General features: G+C 52.6%; 1 protein-coding gene across 1 annotated transcript in view; it reads left to right on the top strand.

The window, feature by feature from the left end:
• The window catches only part of RUNX3 (RUNX family transcription factor 3), a 38,763-nt gene extending 18,361 nt beyond the window's left edge, over positions 1-20,402 (top strand). The window contains exons 4-5 of the mRNA XM_075173433.1: positions 6,796-6,960; positions 19,373-20,402. Coding sequence (XP_075029534.1) covers positions 6,796-6,960; positions 19,373-19,896 — 689 coding nt within the window. The 3' untranslated portion in view covers positions 19,897-20,402. The remainder of the gene's footprint in view (positions 1-6,795; positions 6,961-19,372) is intronic.
• The last annotated feature ends 1,301 nt before the right edge of the window (positions 20,403-21,703 follow it).

Below are 21,703 nucleotides of genomic sequence, written 5' to 3'. Positions count from 1 at the left end.
TCAAACCTTGGGAAAGTTTGGGTCTGATCTGGGTTGCGCTGTGTTACCGAGAGCACAGGACCGGCTGGCAAAACGCTGCTATATCCAGGCAGCTGCCGCGTGGCCCCGCGGCGTCAGATCCATCTCGTATCCATTAGCTGTACCACGGCGCATTCCTTGCGCAGGTCTGAACCCAGCAGATGGTCCTCCCCGTCCTGGGCAGAGTATCCTTAACCAGTGTCACCCAAAGGAATTTGATGTGCTTGCCCTAATGGAACAGGTTATTAACTGGGAGAAACCAGCTATACTGGTACCACACAGGTCCCATTTCAAGTTGTTAGATAGCAGGCATTAACTCACTGTAAATTGGCATCACTCCACTGATCTACGTAGTGACAGCTAATATGTGCAGCTGAAAATCTGATCTCAGACGTGACTGAGGCAATACCGGCTGGATGTATTTGAGATCTGCCTGCTTCCTCCCAAGCACCCAGCTCTGAAATCTTTGAATCAGGGGTTTTGCCTAATTCTATGAGAACTGGATCACAGCCCATAAATGAATTTTGCCTTCCTGGAAATGGGAGCAACTGCAGAGAAGTCGGCGAGGCTGGTGGTTTTTGCACCCTGTTACGAAAGCTGCTGTATTTCCCCCAGATGTGCACCGATCTGACAGTTTGTGACACACGGGGTGAAATTTTCAGATTGCAAATCAAAACTTTTAAAAAACACCTAATTCACTCTGCAGTCTCAGAGCCAGATTTTCAGAGGTCTTTAGGGATGGAAAGATGCAGGAAAGCACTTGCAGGGATTTTCAGCAAGGCACGAGTGGGCTAAATGCTTAAACCTGATGAATTTTACCCAGTCTGCTGCTGAGAATGCCCCCAGCTTTACCTGTGCTGTAAAGCGCTTTAAATACTTTTGCAAATCCAGAAAGACTCAGTCTCCCTGCTGAAACCCTGGGAATGGGGAGCCCGAGTCCTTCAGGGATTTGTGCCGAAGTTGCATGGAAATTTGGGTGTGATGTTCCTTTTGATTTGAACATGGGCCACAGCTCTCGCATCCCAGGAGCCTTTGGAAATGCTACCCTAGATTTCTGTCTAAATATCTGAATTAATGCCCTGCTTTGTTTTCCATCCAGAGGGCTTAGTTTTGGGGTCTCCCAGTGTAAGCAAAGGCCACAACAGGATTTATCAGAAGCTGCCCCGCTTGCGAGGCCGCCCATCGCAGGGTGGGCAGGGAGAGAGGCAGAGGCAAAGTCAAGGACTAACCCATAAGTGAGAGGAGATCAGGGGCTTGCAAAGCCAGCTAATCAATACCAGGCTGCCTCGAACGAACATCTCTCCCGCTGCTGGAGCTTCAGACAGTAAAAAACCTACTGTAAATGCAACATATCTCTGTGCTTCCTGCCAGCTGGCCGGGAGCCAGCCTATTTCCTTCAAAAAGAGGGATATTTATTTTCATCCTTTTAGAGGCAGCCAATTCATCTCAGACCACCACCAGCTAAAAAAGCTTTATAAATTAGCAGCCTTTTTTTTTTTTTTTTTTTTTAAAAAAAAAATTCTCTCCCCCACCCCCTTAAATATTATTTTCCTTTCGTTGTTCAAGTCGGTGTAAATCCTCTGCCAGGACATGCGAGCCGAGGCGCATTGCGACACACTCCCCTTTCTCTCCAAGCTGGAGAAAGACAGTAGCGGTAGTGTCTCACGAAAGCCAGAGGAAACCAAAGCAAAGCCTCGCCGTGACTGATTCTCTTTCCAAATGGCGTAAGCAGGCCAACTTCAAACATGTGAATAATGAGTTATCTGTGCTTGACTTTGTTCGGCAGCAGAAGAGACGGTTCCTTCTAACATTTTCCTCCTGCTCCCTCCTGTGAACTTCTGGGCTTCAACTTTTAGAAGTGGGCTGAAGTAGCGCTGGCACTTGCCAGCTGCTGCTGCTCACCGGAGCTCGGTGGAGATCTCCATCGTCCTCCGTGGAGACGTCATGTTTGAGTCCCTTCCAGCTGCCGGCACTGCGGGCAGCCCGTCTCCACGCTGTCCTCCCCTCCCTCCATCGCTGGCCGTGGGGCTCCACCAAATTCTTCTTGGCTGGGAATTTCCCATGGCGAGTCTCGAGCTGGAGGTGGGTTTCCAGGGAAAACCTGAGGGACGTTGACGTCTTGTGTTATAGGTGTGCACAGATGAAACCACCCCAACATCTGCTGTAAGGGACAGGCCTGCTGTTCCCATAACACAGGCGTTTCACATGTGGCTTGTTTCTGGAGCACATGCTGGGACTTGATAGTCTAGCCGAGACTCAGACTGGGAAAAAATTCAACCCTCTGTAGAGGATTGGCGTGTCTCTCTGAAGTACCTATTTTGAGGGCTACAAGAGGGATTTGAAAGGTGTTTTGCGCATCGAGCCGGAGTTTTATCCCCTGCTGATTGCTTTCTTGTGGTCCATTCTCACAGACGTGTGGAGACTAAGCCACTGGGTTGTGCACGGCATGGCTGCACGGGCTGCTCCTGGTGAGCTCCTTCTCACCGTAGAGTTTGGCTGTTCGTGTTTGAGCAGAGCCTTGGGTGAAGGATGGTGGGAGCTTGCCGGTGGGATGCTTGGAGCCTTGCTTTCAAGGTGGACGAGTGGGAGCCTCTGCGGCCGCTGATGGCTCAGCTCGAGCTGCTGCCCCAGCCCACGCTACCGTCTCCTGGTTCTTGTCTCCTCCTCAGTGGAGCTAAGGAAATGATCTGCAAATGTGTGTGTTAATGAACATCCCCCCCCGAGCTGAAACGCTCCGCGTTTCCTTCGCTCCAGCTTGCCGCCAGCGTTTCGCAGCAAGACGCCTGGGGAGGGCCAAGCCACTTCCCACCATCTGCTCTCCCGTCCTTTGGTAGTGTGGGGCTTCGGCGGGGGACGGGGATGAACGTGACACCCAAACCCGAACCCGCCGAGGGCAGAGCAGGCTGTGCAGCTCCTTGCCTCTCCCGACAGTAACCCCATATACATCTAAACACAGACAAATAGGGGACCGGGACCCCCAGACACCCCAGAGGGTGTTTTTTAAAATCAAATCTGAGATTTTGGTGTCACTCAAGCCATTAAGTTCCTGGAACCCCTTTCTACCTTTGATCGACTTTATATTCTGCATCTCAGTAATCTGGGGAAATAGGCTGCTTTTGGTGAATGCCGTAGACACCCCCCCTCACACTGCCTGGAAACCCCATCCAGGTCCCAGTTTCGGAAGCCACATCAGGTTGCACACTCCTAGAAGGAAGAGCAGGGTCTGTTTGGTCTTTGAAATGTTTTAATGCGGAAAGCATGTTTTTAAATCATAGCTTTGAGGGCCTGAGCTCCAGCGCGGCACACACTGTTTCGCTGTCTGCATTCCAAGAAAACACCCAAAACTTCCAGTATGCTTCTTATTACTGGCCTAAAGTGTCAAATTCACATCGGCTCTTCCAGCTGGGAAGTGTTCAATGGGATCGTTTGTTTGATATGCTGATACAGATCTTGTTACTACATCAGGATCGTAGGTGATCTGTCAGTGTTTACATCATGTCGTGTTCAATATCGGAGTTAACTGATTCGGAAACCCGATCCAGCGTTAAAACCCTTGCGCTGTTGACAAGAAAGTGCCTAAGGTCAGTAGCTGCCATCTTTTTATAGTACTAAGGACTGTTGTTTGCATAAATATTGACCTGCAAGCCAGTGCTAGCACAGCTGGAAACGCAGTGCAAAATCTCTAACCCAACAGCAGGTTTCGTGCCCCAAAATTCACAGGTCGGGGTGATTAAGACTTCTCAGACAGATTTCTTGGGATGAGGTCTGGAGCTGTTTGAAGTCGATTGAAAATCCGCCCACTGGCTTCGGGAGGCTTTGAGTCAGTCCTTGGGTTAAGCTAGAAACCACCTTCCTCTTCTCTAAGGTATGAGCTATTGTTCACTTGACGGCATTGGTTTCCTCTCCGTGACAGCTGTGGGTAGATGGGGAAGGGCTTTTAATGAAGCCAACCGCTGCAGAAATTAAAAAGCTCAGGTTGTTCTGATGAAAGAAACCCATTAATAGCGATTCTCTCTTGCGTGACAAAGTCTGACGTCCCTAGCTCTAAGTGACAAGCGGCAGGAAGTCCTGGGGAGACAGCCTGTACCAAAGGGGTTGGCAGTCCAAGCTGGTGGTTTTTAACTCGTTCGCTGCCTTGTTTCGTACAGTTTAGCGCTGCCCAGTCCCACCCGTGTAGATGGGGTGGGATACGAACCGGAGAGGGTCTAGGAGAGCCGGGAAGGGTCCTGATCCCACCGCAGCTCTCCTCTGGGCTTTCACTCCTAAATGAGCCCCTGTGTTTGCCTTGACTTACATTTGCATCAAGTTTTCTACTTCCTTTTTATCAAGATAGTTTTAGGTTTTTGGGGTTTTTGCTGGTAATTGCTGGGTCTCCCCACAAACCAGCCCCTTTTAGAGGGTGTAAGTACAGCACTGCTATTTGCTTGAGGCTTAAAAACCCCACGGGGCTGTGCCCGCGTTCAGACAGCATGGGGACCGGAGCAACCGCAGCGCAGCATGATGCAGCCACATGAAGCCCTCAGTTAAGTCGTACGGCTGAATAATCTTTAAAAACATTATCAGCATAGAGATCACTTGATTTATTTTTCAGGATTTTCTCTGTCACATGCCAGATACTACCGCAGGATAGGGTTTCAGCTGAGATAGAGGCAGAGAATTTAATTTCCATTAAATTTCTGTGGAACTTGGTCTTTGAAGTCCTTTTGGCTTCTCTGCTAAGCTCTGCCTCAGAAAACTGGTTAAAGGAAAAACGGAAACCTAGTTTTCTTCTTCTGCGCTCAAATGCATACCGAAATTATAAAATGTGGACCAAAACAAGACACCTCACTGCACACGCTTTGCCCCTTGGGGAAAGCACAAATACCGTGTGACAGATGCTGCTCGCGTCTCCTCAGATAACGCAGGGACGCCCGAGGTCTAGGGATGCACAGAGATTAGAAGAGATCGTTTAGGGTGTTGATTTGAGGTTTCCTTGGTTTACTTCACACAGCAGGGAAAATACATTTTCAAAATACCACTGGGTTTTGCTTTCTGCTGGGAGTCCGTCCTCACCAAATTTTGCTCTCTGGCGTCAGCATGTTTTCGTTCGGTTTGGACTTTTACACACCCGGGAGCCTGGGGATTATAGAGTTTGGGGGGGTGGTGGGGCTCACCTGGATGTGGAGCTCCCAGAGGAGGGTCAAAGCCCCTCAAAAACTGTGGCTGGGAGCGGTTTGCTGTTGGGATACCCCGGGAGTGCCGCCGTGGCAGGGAGCTCGCCTGGGAGCATGAGATCCCCTCCCGTCCGAACCATCCGGCGTCTCTGCAGACAGCCTGGCAAGTGCAGCCTGAGCGCGGCGAGCCAAGCAAATGCAAGATCAGAAGATATCAGACGTGAAATTTAAAGAGGGGGAAGTCTAGGGACTTTCTGTGACTTTGCTATAAACTGACACGGAGCTCACGCTACGCAGATGCGAGGGGGGAGGGAGGGGAGGTGCGAGCAAGAGGTGGCTGCGTTTTTCACCTTTCAGATGCGTTGCTTTTCTTCTTAAAAGCCACCGAGAACTGAGCTTGACTTGGTGGATGTTGGCCATAGGGCTGGATCTGATAAGGCTCAGCTCTCAGAAAAGCTGCAGAAGGGTTTCTTCCCAGCTCCTCTCCTACCTCCCCGGCATGCCTGCACACCTCCAGTGCCCCCGAGCTCTTCTCTCGATTACACCGGGATAAGGCGTTTGCCACCTTGGGAAGGTCCTTTCATGACAGGTGCAAAGAGCTGGGGGTGTTGCACGGCCGTCTGGCGGCGGCAGGTAAAGAGCAAGGAGAATCCAAGGTCTGAACCCAGCACTGATGTAAAACTGAAGCAGCTCCGGCTTCGCTGGAGTCCCTCCAGCTTTGTGCGGGTGTAACTGAGACTGGAATCCGGCCCAGAGAGAGTGAAGCCGTTCGGCGATGATTAATATAGTAAAATGCGAAAGTTATGTATCAAGTGTATTTCATGCGCCTCTTGCCTCAGGACAATTAGCATAAATTTAATAATTATTGCCCTGTTCCAGCAGCTGCTACCTAAGGAGCTGGGAGTGCTTTACAAACGCTCATTAGTTGCTGCCCTGCCTGGGGGAGGTAGGTGAATAGTCTCCCCATTTTACGGGGAGGAAAAGAGGAACAGAAAGAAGCAAAGTGAGATGGCCAAGGTGCGGTGCCGTGGCCGGGCTGCTCCCTTCGCTCCTCCTGCACCCTCTCCAGCCCTGCTTGGCTCTGGCCCCGTTGGGTGGGCTGAGCTGGGGAGGGGGCTGGAGTAAGACGAGAGTTTATTCTTCGTGCACTGAGCAAACGCTGTAGAAAATACTTAAAATTCAATGGTTCCTTTTCTGGTTCCCCAATCACCACCTTGCCAGGAGATGGGGTTTCTCCTGCCTTGCACGTGTCTCCCCTCCTTGTTCGGAGCGCGTGAGGGCTGGCGTAGGCTGGTCGCTCGTCACAGCACAGGGCATCCTGACCTGGCGCCCGCATCCTGCTCCCTGATCGGATGCCGACTTGCCGGACGATCTGGGGCCTCGCATGGGTCAGTCTGTGTCCCTTCTTCAGCAGGCTTCGTCTGGCTGAACTGCGAGCTCTTCCCGCATGTGTGTGCCGTGCAAAGCCCCCGGGGAGCCGATCTCCGCCGGGGCCGCCACGCATTACCCCCGTGCGAATAATAGCAAACCGCGAAGATGGAGGCTGCGCTGACTTTGTGTTTAACCTGGGCGCTCTAGCCAAAGGGTAACTGATTAGATATCAGACTCTCTTATCATGTTCCAGGGCACAGGCAAAAGCTAGAAGACCAAGCCAAACCCTTCACCGACCGCTACGGGGAGCTGGAACGGCTGCGCCAGTCCATGAGAGTCACCCCAACAACACCCAACCCCCGCGGATCCCTCAGCACCCCAAGCCACTTTGGGTCCCAGGCTCAAACTCCAATACAAGGTAACTGGCTGGGTGTCCCACCCTGGCGTCGCACCCCGAACCCTCGTGCTCCCAACACGGCCGGGCAGGGAGCGGAGCCGTCCCGGCCGAGCAAGCCTGCCACTGGGTGGTATTTTAGGGCTGGAGTCCAGCTCTCCCCTGGGTCAGGAGCCCTGCCTGGGGGACACGCCAGGGAGGGGTTGGTTGGGTTTCTTGACCCTGGAAGCCTTTTTGCACCCATTAAATCAGCAGATGACTGCTGAATCACAAACCCAGGCGATTTTGCTCCGTGCACCATTAGATATGGGGTCTTAGGACAAACTGAGCGGTTTCAGCGGGAACGCGAGGGAGATCAGAGCAACATACTTTGAATCCAGTAGCTTCTTTGACATGAAGACACCCGCGTAGATGGTTAAGCAGCAACTAGAAAGGGTGTATTATACTTTACATGCTAATCCAAATGGTTTCTTATCTTGTTGCATTGTGTTTATGCCAAGTCTGGTGATCCATCACCCAACTCCAGCATAATTCCCCACACGTATGCACACCTGCATGGGCGCACGCGTGCGCGCGCACACAGACACACACAGGTTTTGCTCTTTCCATATTTGCCATCAGCATAGCTGAGCCCTCGGGCGTTCCCCTTGAATCTGCATCGTAGCTTGTTGCCAGGAAAGAGTTAGGAATTGCCACCAGAGTTACCCGAGAGAGGTCAGTCTGCTAATTCCCATGCACCTGAATTTCAGCCCCAAACTAAGCATTGCATTTGAAAATACCCAGCTGCCTTGCTGCTCCCAGCTTGCTGCGCTTCTCAGCACAGCCAGATGCCACCAAGATGTATTAAGGGAGACCGTTCTCCTGTCCGCACGTGAGACGTGCTCCTTTTCCCTGCGTTTTTAATCTCGGTGGTATTTTCCTTGGAAAATTAGCAGAAACGGATAGTATTTATGCTGTTTGCATTTTGAGTTTTGGTGAAAAGTGACCCTTCTTGGAAGGTTCCGTATGAAAAGTTCCAAAAGCCTTTGTGTTGCATTTTCAGAAGTGACGTAGATGTTTGAAAACCTCAGTGTCATTGGCAAAGAGGGTGTCTCAGGCGCAAAAACATGTTTGAAAACGTTACCCGAACTGTAAAAGCTGCCCCGCTCCTCCCAACCCAAAATTACAGTGAAAATTTAATTTATTTCTCATTGAAATGCAAATCTTTATGCTTGGAATTTTCATTGATATTAGCACAGTTTATGAGAAGAACCCGGGCATTTTGTGTAGGATTATCATTTGATTTTTGTTAAAAAAAGCAAGAGAGAGAAAGAAAGAGTTTTATAGGCTCGTCCCATTGGCTGCATAATAAAGAAAGAGATTCTTGGGGGAAGAAAAAAAGATGCGTATTTTAAATTAGCACAGTCCCCTGTAGTGCCAGAAACCCAAAGAGCGTCGTTTGGAGCAAAGAATCAGGTGATGACACAAATTCAACACGAAAAAAATGAAACTGTCCACAAGCTACCGCCCGTGCCAAATTCCCAAATGTCAAGTGACAGCAGGAGTGGAGACACACAAAATTAGCCATCTAAAATCATTCCTGCGGAGTGAATCCAAAGTACCAGGAATGCTGCAAAAGGCAGTTCGTGCACGCTCTGCTCTTGGCTCCCTTGTTCCCAAGTTGGAGGAACTGTCTTAAAATTACTGTGGGTTCTTACCAGCGTAACTGGGAGCAGAATCAGCTCAGTAATTTTAATCTCAGCCCTGTCCTTTTGACACAACGCTGACTATAACCAATCATAATAATAATAAAAAAAAAAACAACCCTCTTTCTCTCACACACACACGGCTTATTCACAAAGATCATAATTTTTACCCAAGCAAGTGGAGCCTGGCCCGTGCCAAGAATAACACAGGAGTTAACAGGCCTGTAATTCTCACGACTTGGCACGTTCTTAGGTAACACACACGAGAAGCCGATTAGCAAAAAGCCTAATGAGGTACCGGTTAGGAGGGACGAACGGGGCAGGCTGGAGTTCACCTGGCCCCCGCTATCCTTTTCCTGGGTGCTTCCCAATCCCAACCTTAATGTTTTTAGCATCCTTGCACCCCTGTGCAGGGATTAAAAGGGGGCCAGCGAGGGGCAGGTTTTCCCTCCACGTTCACCTACGCCCGGCAGCCCTCCGCTCGTGTGCCGGAGGTGGTTGGCCTCCCGGTTCTGCTGACCCAGCAGTTTGAGCGAACGCTTCCTAATCCGCTTCTGGCAAAACCAGGCTGGAGAGCTGAGATGCTCAGAAACAGCCTCGGCCACCGAGGGGGGATTCAGGCACCTCAGATCCCTGAAGGCAGCACGTGGCTTTGCAGCAGACAGGCACGTAGGAGACGGCGTTGATCTTTGGGAGGAATGGGGGTCCTTTGGAGATGTTTGTCCTGGCCCGGTCCAATCTTTCCTCCCCGGGAGCGAAGGCTGTGGCTGCAGGGGAGATCACAGCAAGGACGCTGGTGTAAATGGGAGAAGAATCTGGCCCTCAGTCGTTTGCAGACGACTTTCAGTAAAGCAGCCCCCAGAGGTTATAAATAGCCCCCATGTAAAACGATCATCCTGAGGTTAAATGGTCTCAAACCAAAAACCTCCCGGTAAGAGAAAACCGATCGTTTCTGAAGGGCATGCCAGGAAACATGGGAGGAGAGCCTGCTCAGCACCATGGCCTCGCGGGTCAGATCCTGCTCTCGCTCTGGTTTCCCACTGCCCAGTGTCAGTGTAGTTCAGTGGCTTCAGTCTTGCCTTACTCCCTGCGGATGGGCAGAGAATCAATCCCTTCCCTTGCCTGTCTTGCAAACGGGTCAGACTTTTGCAGCCCTCCACACACCAGATTTCATTCCCATTTCCACTGCTTTGGGAGGAAAATAGGGTAATTCTGGGTTCACCCCAGTGTAGCTGTGATGAGAGTCTGGCTCGGTGGCCGGGCAGGTAGCACAGGCAGACCCTCATCTAGCGTCAGCCAGTGCTGCTGCCCTGGCTTCAGCAGAGCAGAGCCGTTTGCCTCCGTTGAGGATTTGGCCCAATACTTCTCCAGTGAGGTCTGGAAAATCTGAGGTTTTGAAATCCCGGCTCTCCCGTCTCCGCAGCGAGACACCAAGCTGTCATTAGGATGGCCTGAAATGGTTCCTTATTACGGGGCACGCGAAGCCAGAGCCTTGCGTGCTTGCTTCATTTTGAGTTTTGTCTTCTAGCTTAAAAAAAATCAAGTAGCTCTCAAAAGTGAAGCAAGATGTTAAAGGAACTTGCTTCTGCCCGCCTTCGGCTGCTTCTCGGGGCCCCCTTGCTCTGGGGAAGTGGGATGGTGACAGACACACGCTCTCCCGGGGAGAACCGGCATGGTCCTAGCAGCCCCCAGTTCTCCGCGCGATGCTTTGCCCTTGCCCATGTTTCAGCAGTGGTTCATGCTGAACCGTTTTATTCCCATTGCAACAGAGGAGGACCGCCCACGCAGCCGGCTCCTGTGTTCTAGCTTTGTGGTGGAAACATCTTCAACCACTCAAAAGCAATTGTGTGCATTGTCCGGCAACATGTAGGGGCCTTGTGTACACGAGGACAATTGCAAAGTGATTTTAAATTTGATCTACTCAGTAACGGAGCAAGCTGTTTTGATTAATGCACTTAACATCCCCTCGCACACTCTTCATATTGCTCCAGCGAAACCAAATTCCCTTGACTTCACAGGGAGAACAGTAAACGCTGGATCCTTTTGCAAACTCCATCCTGCCTCTCCCAGCCTTAGTGTCTGCTGAACGGTTTGGGAGACATCATTGTCTTTGCTGGTGAAGAGCTTTCAGATCTCCTGATCTGGAAACAGCTCAGCTTTAACCAGCTTGATTTCCAATCCATTACTTAAAGCCAGTGCAACGTTTTTAACATAGGCCAGTCATCAGCAGAATGCTTCACCATGTGCATTTAAAGTAAAATGTCTCTCTCTTTTTCTTTTTAAATATACATTTTTAAAGTATTACATTACTTTTAAGAAGCCTCTTGGCATAGGCAGCGAGTGCCCTATTGTTTCCGAAATGCAACGTGGCTGCTCTGAGGTTAGGTCCTGAATTATGGGCCCAGCAAATACACTGAATTGCTGCTTCCTAATCCCTGTCCAGATCGACTTATGGTTTCTTTAAAATATCCGTTTCTTAATGGATAAAAACATTCTACCATGGGCAGAGACTAAATTGTTTCCAAAGGAAGCTAGGCAAGCATTAGTGGGAAGAAAACATATTGTGGGATTCAGCTTCAGCCTCAAAGGAAGGAACACGCTTAAGATGGGTTTCCTGCCTGCTTTCAGGCTCCGCAGGCTTCTGTGCCTATCTTTAAACTGCTTTTCTGCTCCTCTCAATTACATTTGCCCGCGGTGCAGTGGATGTCCCTTAAATGAATTTGGCATGTAACAGTCAAAGCTGAACCACAGGCCAGTGCTGGACGGGAGCATCCCCCAAGAGAGAGGCCAAGCACCCGCGACCGCTGCTTTTGCCGCTGACGTGCAGCCGCCTCGTCTCCCAGCCACAGCTCAGGGTGCCGAAGTCCTGCAGTTGCTACGAAATAGCAGACGAGCGAAATAGCAGATGAGCGAAATAGCAGACGAGCTTGCAACGAGCCCGGCTGAGTTTGCCTCAGGCTCCAGGGATGCCATCCTGCCTTTGACGTGGGATTTTCGCTATGCTGGGATCCTCACTGCCAGCTTCAGACTGCCGGTGGAAAGCCTCCAGCCCGAGGTCCCGCTGCAGGAGGGCACTGCCCGCATTGCCGGGCTGCTTGGCTGCGGTGCAGCCCGGGAGCGGCAGAGCAGGGCTGGAGCCCTATCTCCTATCACCCCATCAGCCTCCCCTATCAGCCTGCCGCTCCGCAGTGGGTTTCCCATGGCAGACTTGGCCTGGTCCAAACCTGCTCGGCAGGCAAGGTGGTCTAGCTGCAGGCTGGGTTGTAAATTCAGCAACTTCCTTTTATGTAGTCAGGGCTTGTTAATTTTTTTTAATACCCTTTGAATACAGGTAAAGAGCAAAGCGCAGGCAGGCCAGAGGGAGTGTCTGCAAGCAAGGGAGCGTTTCCCTTTCAGCCCACCCACCCGCTCCAATTAGCACCGTTAGCTTATTCATTAGCTTTGCGGGATGGAGCGGCAGGGATTGAGCCCGATGCGGTGCGTGCCGGGCAGGGGGATGCGGGTAGAGGAGGGCTCTGGGGATGGCGAGGGGAAGAGAGGGGCTGTCACGGGAGAGGAAGCTGGGAGAGCCTGGCTTGTTTAGTCTAGCAAAAGGCAGGCTGGGAGCGGAGCTGATTGCTCTGTGTAAATACATCCAGGGGGTAAACATCAGGGAGGGAGAGGAGCTAATGTAAGCTGTGAAGGACAGTGCTGGCACAGGAGATGGGGCTGAACTGGCCCTGAATAAATCCAGACTGGATGATAGAAGCAGGGTCCTCCCCAGAAGGGCAGGATGGGTCCAACGAATGGCTGGGAGCATCCCAACAGACCTTGAAGAGTTTGCAGAGGAGGTTGAGATGTGGTGCGTGATTCACTGAGCTGGGAATACCTGGGAATTTCCCTGCCTCACTGCCCTGCCCGCCTGTATAGACCGGGAGGCGGTTGCCCAGCATATTTGGGGTCTGATTGAAAGTGCTGGGAAAGGACCCAGGGGAGCAGAGTTAAGGTTTGCGATGCTCACTGGGCTAGGTTTGGGGGCTGAGTGTGTGTCTGCACGGCAGCACGCAGTATTTGAAGAGAATTAGAAAACTGAGCAGCAAACCTGCTCGGCAATCTTGAGGTGGTGCCTGGCGATGCTGTGATAAGCGACGTGTGTGTTGTTGTGTTTTGGTTTGGGGTTTTTTGTTTTTTTTTTTTTTTTTCAAACTCTGCAGAGGAAGTACTTGCACCCAGTTCGTGAGCTGGTTATATCAGATACAGAACAATTGCTCCATGGGTGTGTAACAACGGATGCTGTTCACACCCTCATTTTTTTTCAACACCTCGCCTCCTCCCCCAAAATAAATTTTGCTCTATTTTTCATAGGGTGGGAGGAAGGGGCCGCTTTCTTTTTTAGTTGGCTCTGACTTGGAAACGAATGAACTTGTTCACATACGTGACAGAGGCGTGAGAGCGTGCCTGCATACGTGGGTGGGGAGGAGAGCGGCGCCTTCTCTAGAGATGAGCTGGGTCTTCAGAGATCAAATGCGTGTCGTGCGCCTTCCCGTATAGAGCAGATTCTCTCCATCTTTGGCCACCTGCCTCTCCGTGCTCCCAGATGGAGCCGTTATGATCAGGGGAAGGAAGCAGAGAGGAAAAGAGGTCAGAAAAATACTGAAAGACAACTTGGAGGTCCAAGCATCACAGAAACTAGTAGAGAAAAAATAGCTAAAGGTATATACAGAGAGAGAATTTCTGTCCCCACTCCGTCTCGCACATGCATGTGTATTATATACATAAGCATAAAGTATCATTAGTGTTTACACTGTCGTCAATCATCATGGCATAAGACAGGAAAGGAGGTTTTTTTTTCCCCCCGGGCTAGATTTTTCATGACAATTTTGCAAGGCACGTATATGCATATAAATAAAACGGTGATACATGGCAGGCTGAAGATATTTATATAGTCTATATACTTGGAGAGTTCCACACTATCAAGTTCCCTTTAAACTTCATTTATTCTCTCTGTGTGTACCACATACTTTGTGTATTTGTGTGTGTAATGTACACACATGCTTAGGTTTATTGCTGACTTTATTCAATAAGCCACTGCATGTTCCCCACATCTCTGAAATGGGGACCAGAGAGGGATATCTCGGGTGCTGTGGAATTGCTCAGGTTCCATACGTCACTGCGCGGCCCCAGATGATCTGATAATCTCCTCCTACTGCTGTACATCGAGGCCCAGTGCGGTGCTCTGCGCACACGCCCCGGGTGAGCTTCTTGTGTAGTTGTCCCTCAAAGCTCTTTCCATCCTGCAGCACTGAAGAGGTCCTGACGTTGCTTTTGCTGCCCTTCCCTCTCTCCAGGCAGAACAGATATTTTCCTGGGTTAGGAGGCAGTGGAAGCCCCCACCGCTTCGCTGGGATGGCTGCACGTCAGTGCCGTTAGTCCTTAAAACCTCTTGCAGGGTCTGTTGCCTGGGCTCCACGAACCTGTGTGGTCGGCAGCCTCACGAACCAGCCTCCCCACCTCCACGCTCACGACCAGCCCTCGCCGCCCTGCCCGGCTCTGCCGCAAACCAGCCGAGGTTTAGCTCCCATCGCCGCGTCGGCGCTCAGAGGCAGCTCTTTGCATTTATCTCCTTGCCATCCACCCAAGAAAAGACCCATATTGTCTCCGAGGCGAAAAGAAAGCTGCTGTGTCACTTGAGCGCAGTTGTTTTATCTGGAAAGGGGCTGAGTGGCTTTGAAAGCCTGTTTCTATCCGGCTCCACGTGCGGGGGGACTGGGGGGTCCTCAAAAGGTGCAAATTGCAGCTGCACAATTAAATAACGGGGTGTGTCCCGGCCTCCGCGGTCCCCTGGGCAGCACAGCCCTAACGAGGAGACAGTGGCATTACTAATCAGGGCTTTGACCTTTACATGGCTTTTATTTAATACACATTCCACACTTCCCCAAACTCCCATCCAAAACATTGACATTTCCGCTGATAGATTGGGTCAGATTTTGGAGTAGTTGGGGGACTCAATTCACTCTTACAATGGTTAAATTCTTACAGCTAAATGGGCTTATTCAGTTAGTGCAGCAGCTGGTGTGATTTCGAGAAGAAAATAAACATTTCCTTCAAATATTTTGATTGGCAACTGGACAACTGAAATACTCAAGCTCAGATTGCCAGGGTCCAAAAAAGCAAATGGGGGCTGGACGGCGAGTGAGTGAGGCAAACCGTAGTAAATCCTCCGAGGCAGCACTACCAGGCAGATGTGTGCGTGAGATGCGCTGGGCCCTGCCTGTGCTGGGGAGGGGGACAGCGAGATGTGGGTTTTAAAGCACGTTGTCACTGTGATTTTGAAGGGACCGCGGGGCCCGAGGGTACAACTTCACCCGCTCCTATTTCCCTGGCACGTTGCTTGCTGCGGGTTGCTGTTTGATGGCTGGCTGAGCGTGACGGAGGGTTGCTTTGCTGCTGAGTTAGGTGGTTATGGAGGGTATTAATGGCGATGTTTTATTTGGACCTTGCTGGGGCTGTTTCAGTGGGGATCTCCTCAGACGCAGGGCAGGAGGGCCGATGCCCCCAAACGGGGTGGTGGGCATGGGGCTGCGTGGCTCCGACGCGCATGGATCCGTGAGGTGAAGGGGAAGCTCTGAGGCGAGGGAGCTGAAATGGAGGGCAGCCCTGAGGTGAAGGAGTCGAGATGGAGGGGCAGCCCTGAGGTGAAGGAGTCGAGATGGAGGGGCAGCCCTGAGGTGAAAGAGACGGGATGGCGGGGCAGCCTTGAGGCGAGGACTGATATGGAGGGGCAGCCCTGAGGTGAAGGAGTCGAGATGGCGGGGCAGCCTTGAAGTGAGGACTGAGGTGGAGGGGCAGCCTTGAAGTGAGGACTGAGTTGGAGGGGCAACCCTGAGGTGAAGGAGTCGAGATGGAGGGGCAGCCCTGAGGTGAAGGAGTCGAGATGGAGGGGCAGCCCCGAGGTGAAGGAGTCGAGATGGAGGGGCAGCCCTGAGGTGAAGGAGTCGAGATGGACGGGCAGCCTTGAAGTGAGGACTGAGGTGGAGGGGCAGCCTTGAAGTGAGGACTGAGTTGGAGGGGCAACCCTGAGGTGAAGGAGTCGAGATGGAGGGGCAGCCCTGAGGTGAGGGCTGAGGTGGAGGGGCAGCCTTGAGGTGAGGACTAAGATGGAGGGGCAGCGCTGAGGTGATGGCACTGAGGTGGAGGAGGGACCCCGCCGTGAGGGCGGCCCGCGCCCGCTCCCGCCGCCCCGGCTGTCGGTCCCCGCCTGGCGGATCGCCCCGCCGAGCGCGGGCGGCAGCGAGGCCAACGCGGCCGCGGCTCCCTCTAGCGGCCGCCTCCCGCCGCGGGCCCGGCGGCCGTTGCCCCCTGCTGGTGGCGGGCCGGACCCCGGCCGGGGCTTCCCCTCAGCAGGCGGGCGCGGAGGCGCGTCGCGGCCGCCTCCCCCCGCCCTGGGCCCTGCGGGGAGCCGGGGTCGCTGCCGAGCCCCGCGGCGGGCCGGGCCCGGGACAACATGGCGGTGGTTAACGAGGAGGGCCCGGGGGCAGCCGCTCTCCGCCAGGCAGCTCCGTGCCTCGGCCCGCCGACGGCCACCTCAGCCCCGTGCGGCCGGGGCGGCTCTTCCGCCCGGGTGTCGCGGCAGGGTGTGGGGATGGACGGGCTTCGCCTCCCCGGGGGCTGCTGGGGGCCACGGGAAAAGAGAGACCGACATTATATGGCAGAGCAGCCTGGTGTCTGGTTGCCACAGCCTGGGAAGGCCGAACCCCCCCTCAGGTAACGCCGAGACAAAATACACAAGTGGTTTTTGTTTTCTGGGGTTGTGTTGGGTTGTTTTTTTTTTTAGCCTCAGACTGGTCAGGGAAAGCTGGAGCTTTATTCTGGGCCAGGCTTTAAGCCCAAGGCCCAGCGAAGATGAAAGCGAGTTGGTCACGGTCGTTTGGATGCCCCACTCCGCGGGGCCGTGGGTTTCACTGGCCGGGGCAGGCACAGCCCAGGGATTTGCTTTCCAAGGCATTCACACCCACACGCGCTCAGCCTGCAGAGGCCCAGTCCTGCAGAGTGCTGTCTGTCAGAGACCGGGGGGTTCAAAGCCCGGCACCTGGAGAGCTCACCCGCTGCCCGCCGGTGTTTTGCAGGCAATAGCCGGAGTGTCTCGAGACCCGACGGTATCGCTGTGCTTTGCTCGTCACACACACAGTCTGTAATTAACACTCTGACACGCTTGAGTCTAAATTAGTAGCAAGAACCCATTGCCAAACGTTGCAAGTTCAGGCCAATAAAACGTAGCCTTTAAAAAAAAACCCCTTTGAGTGTGTTATAGAGGAAAAGGGAAATGTGCCCTGAGCACTTAGGTTTTATTTCGATTTGCATTTTATGGAATATTATTTATGGGCATGTGAAAGGAGCGACGAAGGAGCGCAGTCTGATCGCTGGAGATTGTCATCTGCTCTCGGGAAGGTAGCAAGCAGCAGTCTGGGTTGGGGGGGATTTCGAGAGTGCTTTCTCAGTGTAATGGCAAAAGAGTCCAGCTACTTGGACCACAGTGGCAGGGCTGCGTGCGTGTAAGGAGCAGGTATTCAGAAAATAGTAATTTTTCTCTCCAGTCCAAGTTCAGCCAGGATTTTTGACCCGTGATGCTGCTGGATTGCTAAAGCTACGGGCGCCGGTCAAGCTGCTTCTTGCAGAGCTGGTCTCCAAACCTCAGCTCACAGCGCCTGACAGCAGTTTTGGTGCCGCTTTTGCAGTAGCATGGCTTTGGGATGGGGCAGAGCGTCCTGCTGGCAGGCTGAGATGTGAAATCAGGTTGGTTTGGTCAGTTGTGAGCATTTTTTGCAGCGTTGTGCTTTCCTAGCCAGCCCAAGCACGCTACCCCTCCACATAGCATGCAAGAGAGACGGCCCTGTGGCCGGGCAGCCGCTTCCACGCTCGGCTCGGCTGCATCCAGCCCCGGGTGTGTGCAGAGCGGTGCGGTTCGTGACAGCTTTGAGCTGCTCCTCTCTTATCTCGCACCAAAGCCGCAGCCACGTTCACAAACCAGGTGCTCCCCCACCTTTCTCCTTCGTGGAGCCTGCGTGGGAAGGCAGGCGCTGCCGATCGCCCGCAAAATGGCTGGAGGGGAGGGAGGAACCTCCCCTCCCCTTCTCCTTCCAGCGGCCGATGGCTGAAGGACTCACCTGGGATGAGAAAGAGGGTTCAGATCAAATCCCCTCCCTATCTGCTTCTCCAGAGCATGCCCTTGCCGCTAGTTAGCTGGAAGGGATTAGCTCAAGTATTTTTTCCTGGGGAAACGCTGCAGGGCCTGGAACACCAGCCCTGAAAAGTTAAAAATGCCTCATCATAATAAATATATATAAAACACACATCCCTATGCATGCATAGCAAATATACAATCATATGAATGTGTGTGTCTATATACATATGCATATCTAAAACCAACAAGCACGTTTATCATACTCATCTCACACATTTTCTTGCCTGAGTCGATTCAAAATCCAGCCGATGTGACAAAAAAAGTTGCTGAGGCCAGACGACATCCACTACCAAAGCAGAGAGGCGCGATGCCCCTGCTTTTAACAAGGGAAAAACAGGGGGCTTGGGGGTAAACAGAAAGGGTGTAGAGCCACCTCCAGCTGCCTTTGAGCTCGGTGCACCAGCCGAGCACTTTGGGCTAGAACTGCTCTTTCTAGAGGTTGTCATCTCGTGAGGGGTGTTAAAAGGCTGAGAAAGGCACAATCGCCCCGTTTCTAGCCATGTCCTCCTGCATAACCAGTGCCAGAGCTCGGCGTGGGCCGCTGAGGTCTCGAGGACAGGGGTTTCGCATCTCTCCTTGGAGAGCAAAACTCATTTCTCTCTGTCTCAGGTGCGCCAAGGCCAGCGGTGTGCTGGGCTCTGTCAGGAAGCGGCACCAGCCTCGGGACAGCTGAGGTAGCCACAGAAGAGCCTTGAGGTCCTCAAAGGATCTGCTGGTCTGGATGCCCCTCTCTAACCTGGGCTTCCCACTGGAGGACGGGACCCGGCATCTCCGGGCAGAGGTCCCTCTCCTGGCTGGCTGGCTACGACCCCCTTTGGGGTTATACCCCCCCAAGAAAAGGCATGGGGGGGCTCCAGCATCCAAGGGAGCTGGCTAATGACCCCACCATGCTGCCCCTAGTCTCCCTTCCCCCAGCAGAAGAAAGCCTGAATTTCTCACTCTCTTTACTCTCTTGGAAGGAGAAAAATAGACAGAGAAATCAAGCAGAGGGATATTGTGGCTCCTAGCTTGGGAGTTTTCAGCTGTGTGTTTATCAGCTCCATCCCCTGATGGTATCAGCACGAACAGGCCACCCACAAGAAGGCTTAGCAGGCTGGTCTGGACTCCAGCTTTTCCTCCCTGCCTCCGTGTGTGTGTATATACACCAGCGACGATCTCAGGGACTGGCCGTCTGGGGCCTGCATCCATTTATTTACTACACAGCTGATGTAATGGCTAAACATTTTTTTTCTGTGTTTATGGGGTTTTTTAATGTGCCAGAGATGAATAGACCCCTAGAGAAGTCAGCTTAGTCGTGTCCCTTCTTGGATAGGAAACAACAAATTTTAGGACAGGAAATGGGAACAACTTAAACAAATGGGTTTAGGATTTTTGTATTTAAGTTCCCCAGCTCTCTTCCCTGGCAGATCCAAGGGATGATTTTCCCTCCGACTTTAATTCCTTGGGCAGAGGATGGCCCAGGCTGTAGGACAAACTCTACAAGCCTCAAGGATAGCGCTTTAACCACCCGCTTTCTTCCTCCACCCCACAGGCACGTCAGATCTGAGCCCCTTCTCTGACCCCCGGCAGTTCGATCGCTCCTTCCCGACGCTGCCGGCTCTCACCGAGACCAGGTTCTCCGACCCGCGGATGCATTACCCCGGCGCCATGTCCGCTGCCTTCCCTTACACCGCGACGCCCTCCGCCACCGGCATCGGGGGCATCAGCATGACCAGCATGCCCACCACAACCCGTTTCCACCACACTTACCTGCCGCCCCCCTACCCCGGCTCCACGCAAAACCAAAGTGGACCCTTCCAGGCCAACCCCTCTCCCTACCATTTGTACTACGGCACGTCTTCGGGCTCCTACCAGTTCTCCATGGTGGCGGGCGGCGAGCGCTCCCCCACCCGGATGCTCTCTTCTTGTACAAGTGCCTCAGCGGGGAACAACTTAATGAATCCCAACCTGGGCAATCAGAACGACGGGGTGGATGCGGACGGGAGCCACAGTAACTCGCCGACGACCATGACGACTACTGGGAGGATGGATGAGTCGGTCTGGAGACCCTACTAGGAGGAACTCAACTGGGCACCGATAGCTTTAACTTAATCAGCCACCGTTACGTTACTCCTTTTGGTAGTGAATAGAGCAAAATGATGCCTAGGGAAAAGGCAAACCAAAGTCTCCCAAACCAAAAGCAAACCAGGATTTTCTGCATGCAAGCATGGGCAAACATCAAGCGAAGATGGACCAGGACCTGCGTTACATTTCAAGACGAACGTCCACGAGGCTTGAATTTGTCGCTTGATGTGGTTCCTTTCGTATGTTTTAAGTATGTGGATTGTACATAGGGGAAAAAAAAGGACATGTGGAATCAAATGTTTGTTTCTTGCAGAACACTTCTCAGTCATCTCACCCTCTTCCCACACAAAGCATTCAAAAGTTACAAAAAGCTCACCCTTCTTCTGCAAAATGTTTCAGAGAAGAGAAAAGACCAGGGAGTCGTCCAAGCCATCTCTCTGCCAGTGCAGGAAGACTGAACTGAAAAAAAAAAAGGAAAAAAAAAAAAAAAAGAAAAACCCCCTGTTGTCTCCTCTCCTTCCCTCCCCACCAGTGTAGGGCCCCTGACCACCAAAGAGCTCCGGGACGACGCCAGAGCCGCACGCGGCACGTGAGAGTCTGGTTTACAGCACAACCGCGGGGACTCGGGCACGCGCGGGGGCTGCGCGCTCCTGGCGGGTCGGCCGGCATCAGCCATGTGAACAAGAGCTGTGATGTGATTATTATTATTTGTTGTTGACGACAGAGGTTGTATTGTTCATTTTTATCATTGTCGTCATTTTAAAAACAGTAACGTGGTTGATCCCGTGCCTGACAGGCCCCCCTTTCCTGTATGTTTACATATGAGATGTACTTTTTACGAGACGTGTTTTGTTTTGTTTTGTTTGCTCTTTTGTCCTGACCTCACCATTCAATTCTTTGCTCCTCTTAGCAAATCTCAGTGATGGTGGCTGAAGCGAAGGCGGCGTTCAGGACAATCCAAGATGTATGAGATGCACTTCCAAGAGCGTTAGCTGCAAAAGGGACTCGGGAGCCTTTGGCATGACCCTGCCACCGGTCTCCGGGTCTTCCTTTCATCCTCTCTGAGTGGCGACACATGCAGCTGGTGGCAAAGCATCATATTTCTCTTATGATTCTTTCCCATGCTTTCACCCAGAGCGGATTGACACATGCTGACTTTTTTTATTAAGAAACGACTTTCACTTGTCAGTTCATACCGAAAGCTCTAACTGAGATTTGGAGAAAGGAGCAATTTCTACCCAGTCCTTTGGTGGTGGGAATATTGCGAAGCAATGTTATTGAGCATTTTCCATCCCCTCACCCTCCTTTCCTTTCCCCCAAGTGACCCGGAGCACGGGTATCTTGCTGTAGATGAATAAGCTGAAGAAGGGGCACTGAAGGTACCACCGGCCTGTTGGTAGCTGGTTGCATCATGTGGCGTTTGGAGGAACCAGGTCTCCCGGGCACCACACACCCAATACCAAAGGGTTTGCAACCCGAACGGGACCGCGACGGGAGGTCGTAGGCAGCCGGAGAGGTGGCAGGGGCTCCCCCAAGGCCGGGTTGGTGGCCTGGCTCTGACGCACACCGCAGGGTTATGTCACCTCCCGCAAGCCGGCTGTGCTTTCTGCTGGTGTGGGAATTCGGGCTGGATTCGGGATTCCTCGTGCCGGCAGGGCTGAGGGTGCGTGGGCAGGTTCCCGGGGAGCACGTTGCTGCGGTACCCGCTCCAGAGCCTACCCTGTGGCAAGGGGAGACAGTCCCCAGCCCCCAGTGCTACCAGTAACCAAGCCTTTTTTCTCTTTCATAAACATAAGAA

Source organism: Calonectris borealis, chromosome 25 (assembly GCF_964195595.1).
Source record: "Calonectris borealis chromosome 25, bCalBor7.hap1.2, whole genome shotgun sequence".
NCBI classification, from domain to species: Eukaryota; Metazoa; Chordata; class Aves; order Procellariiformes; family Procellariidae; genus Calonectris; species Calonectris borealis.
Note: the sequence above shows the minus strand (reverse complement) of the source record. Positions and strands in the feature narration are given on the sequence as shown.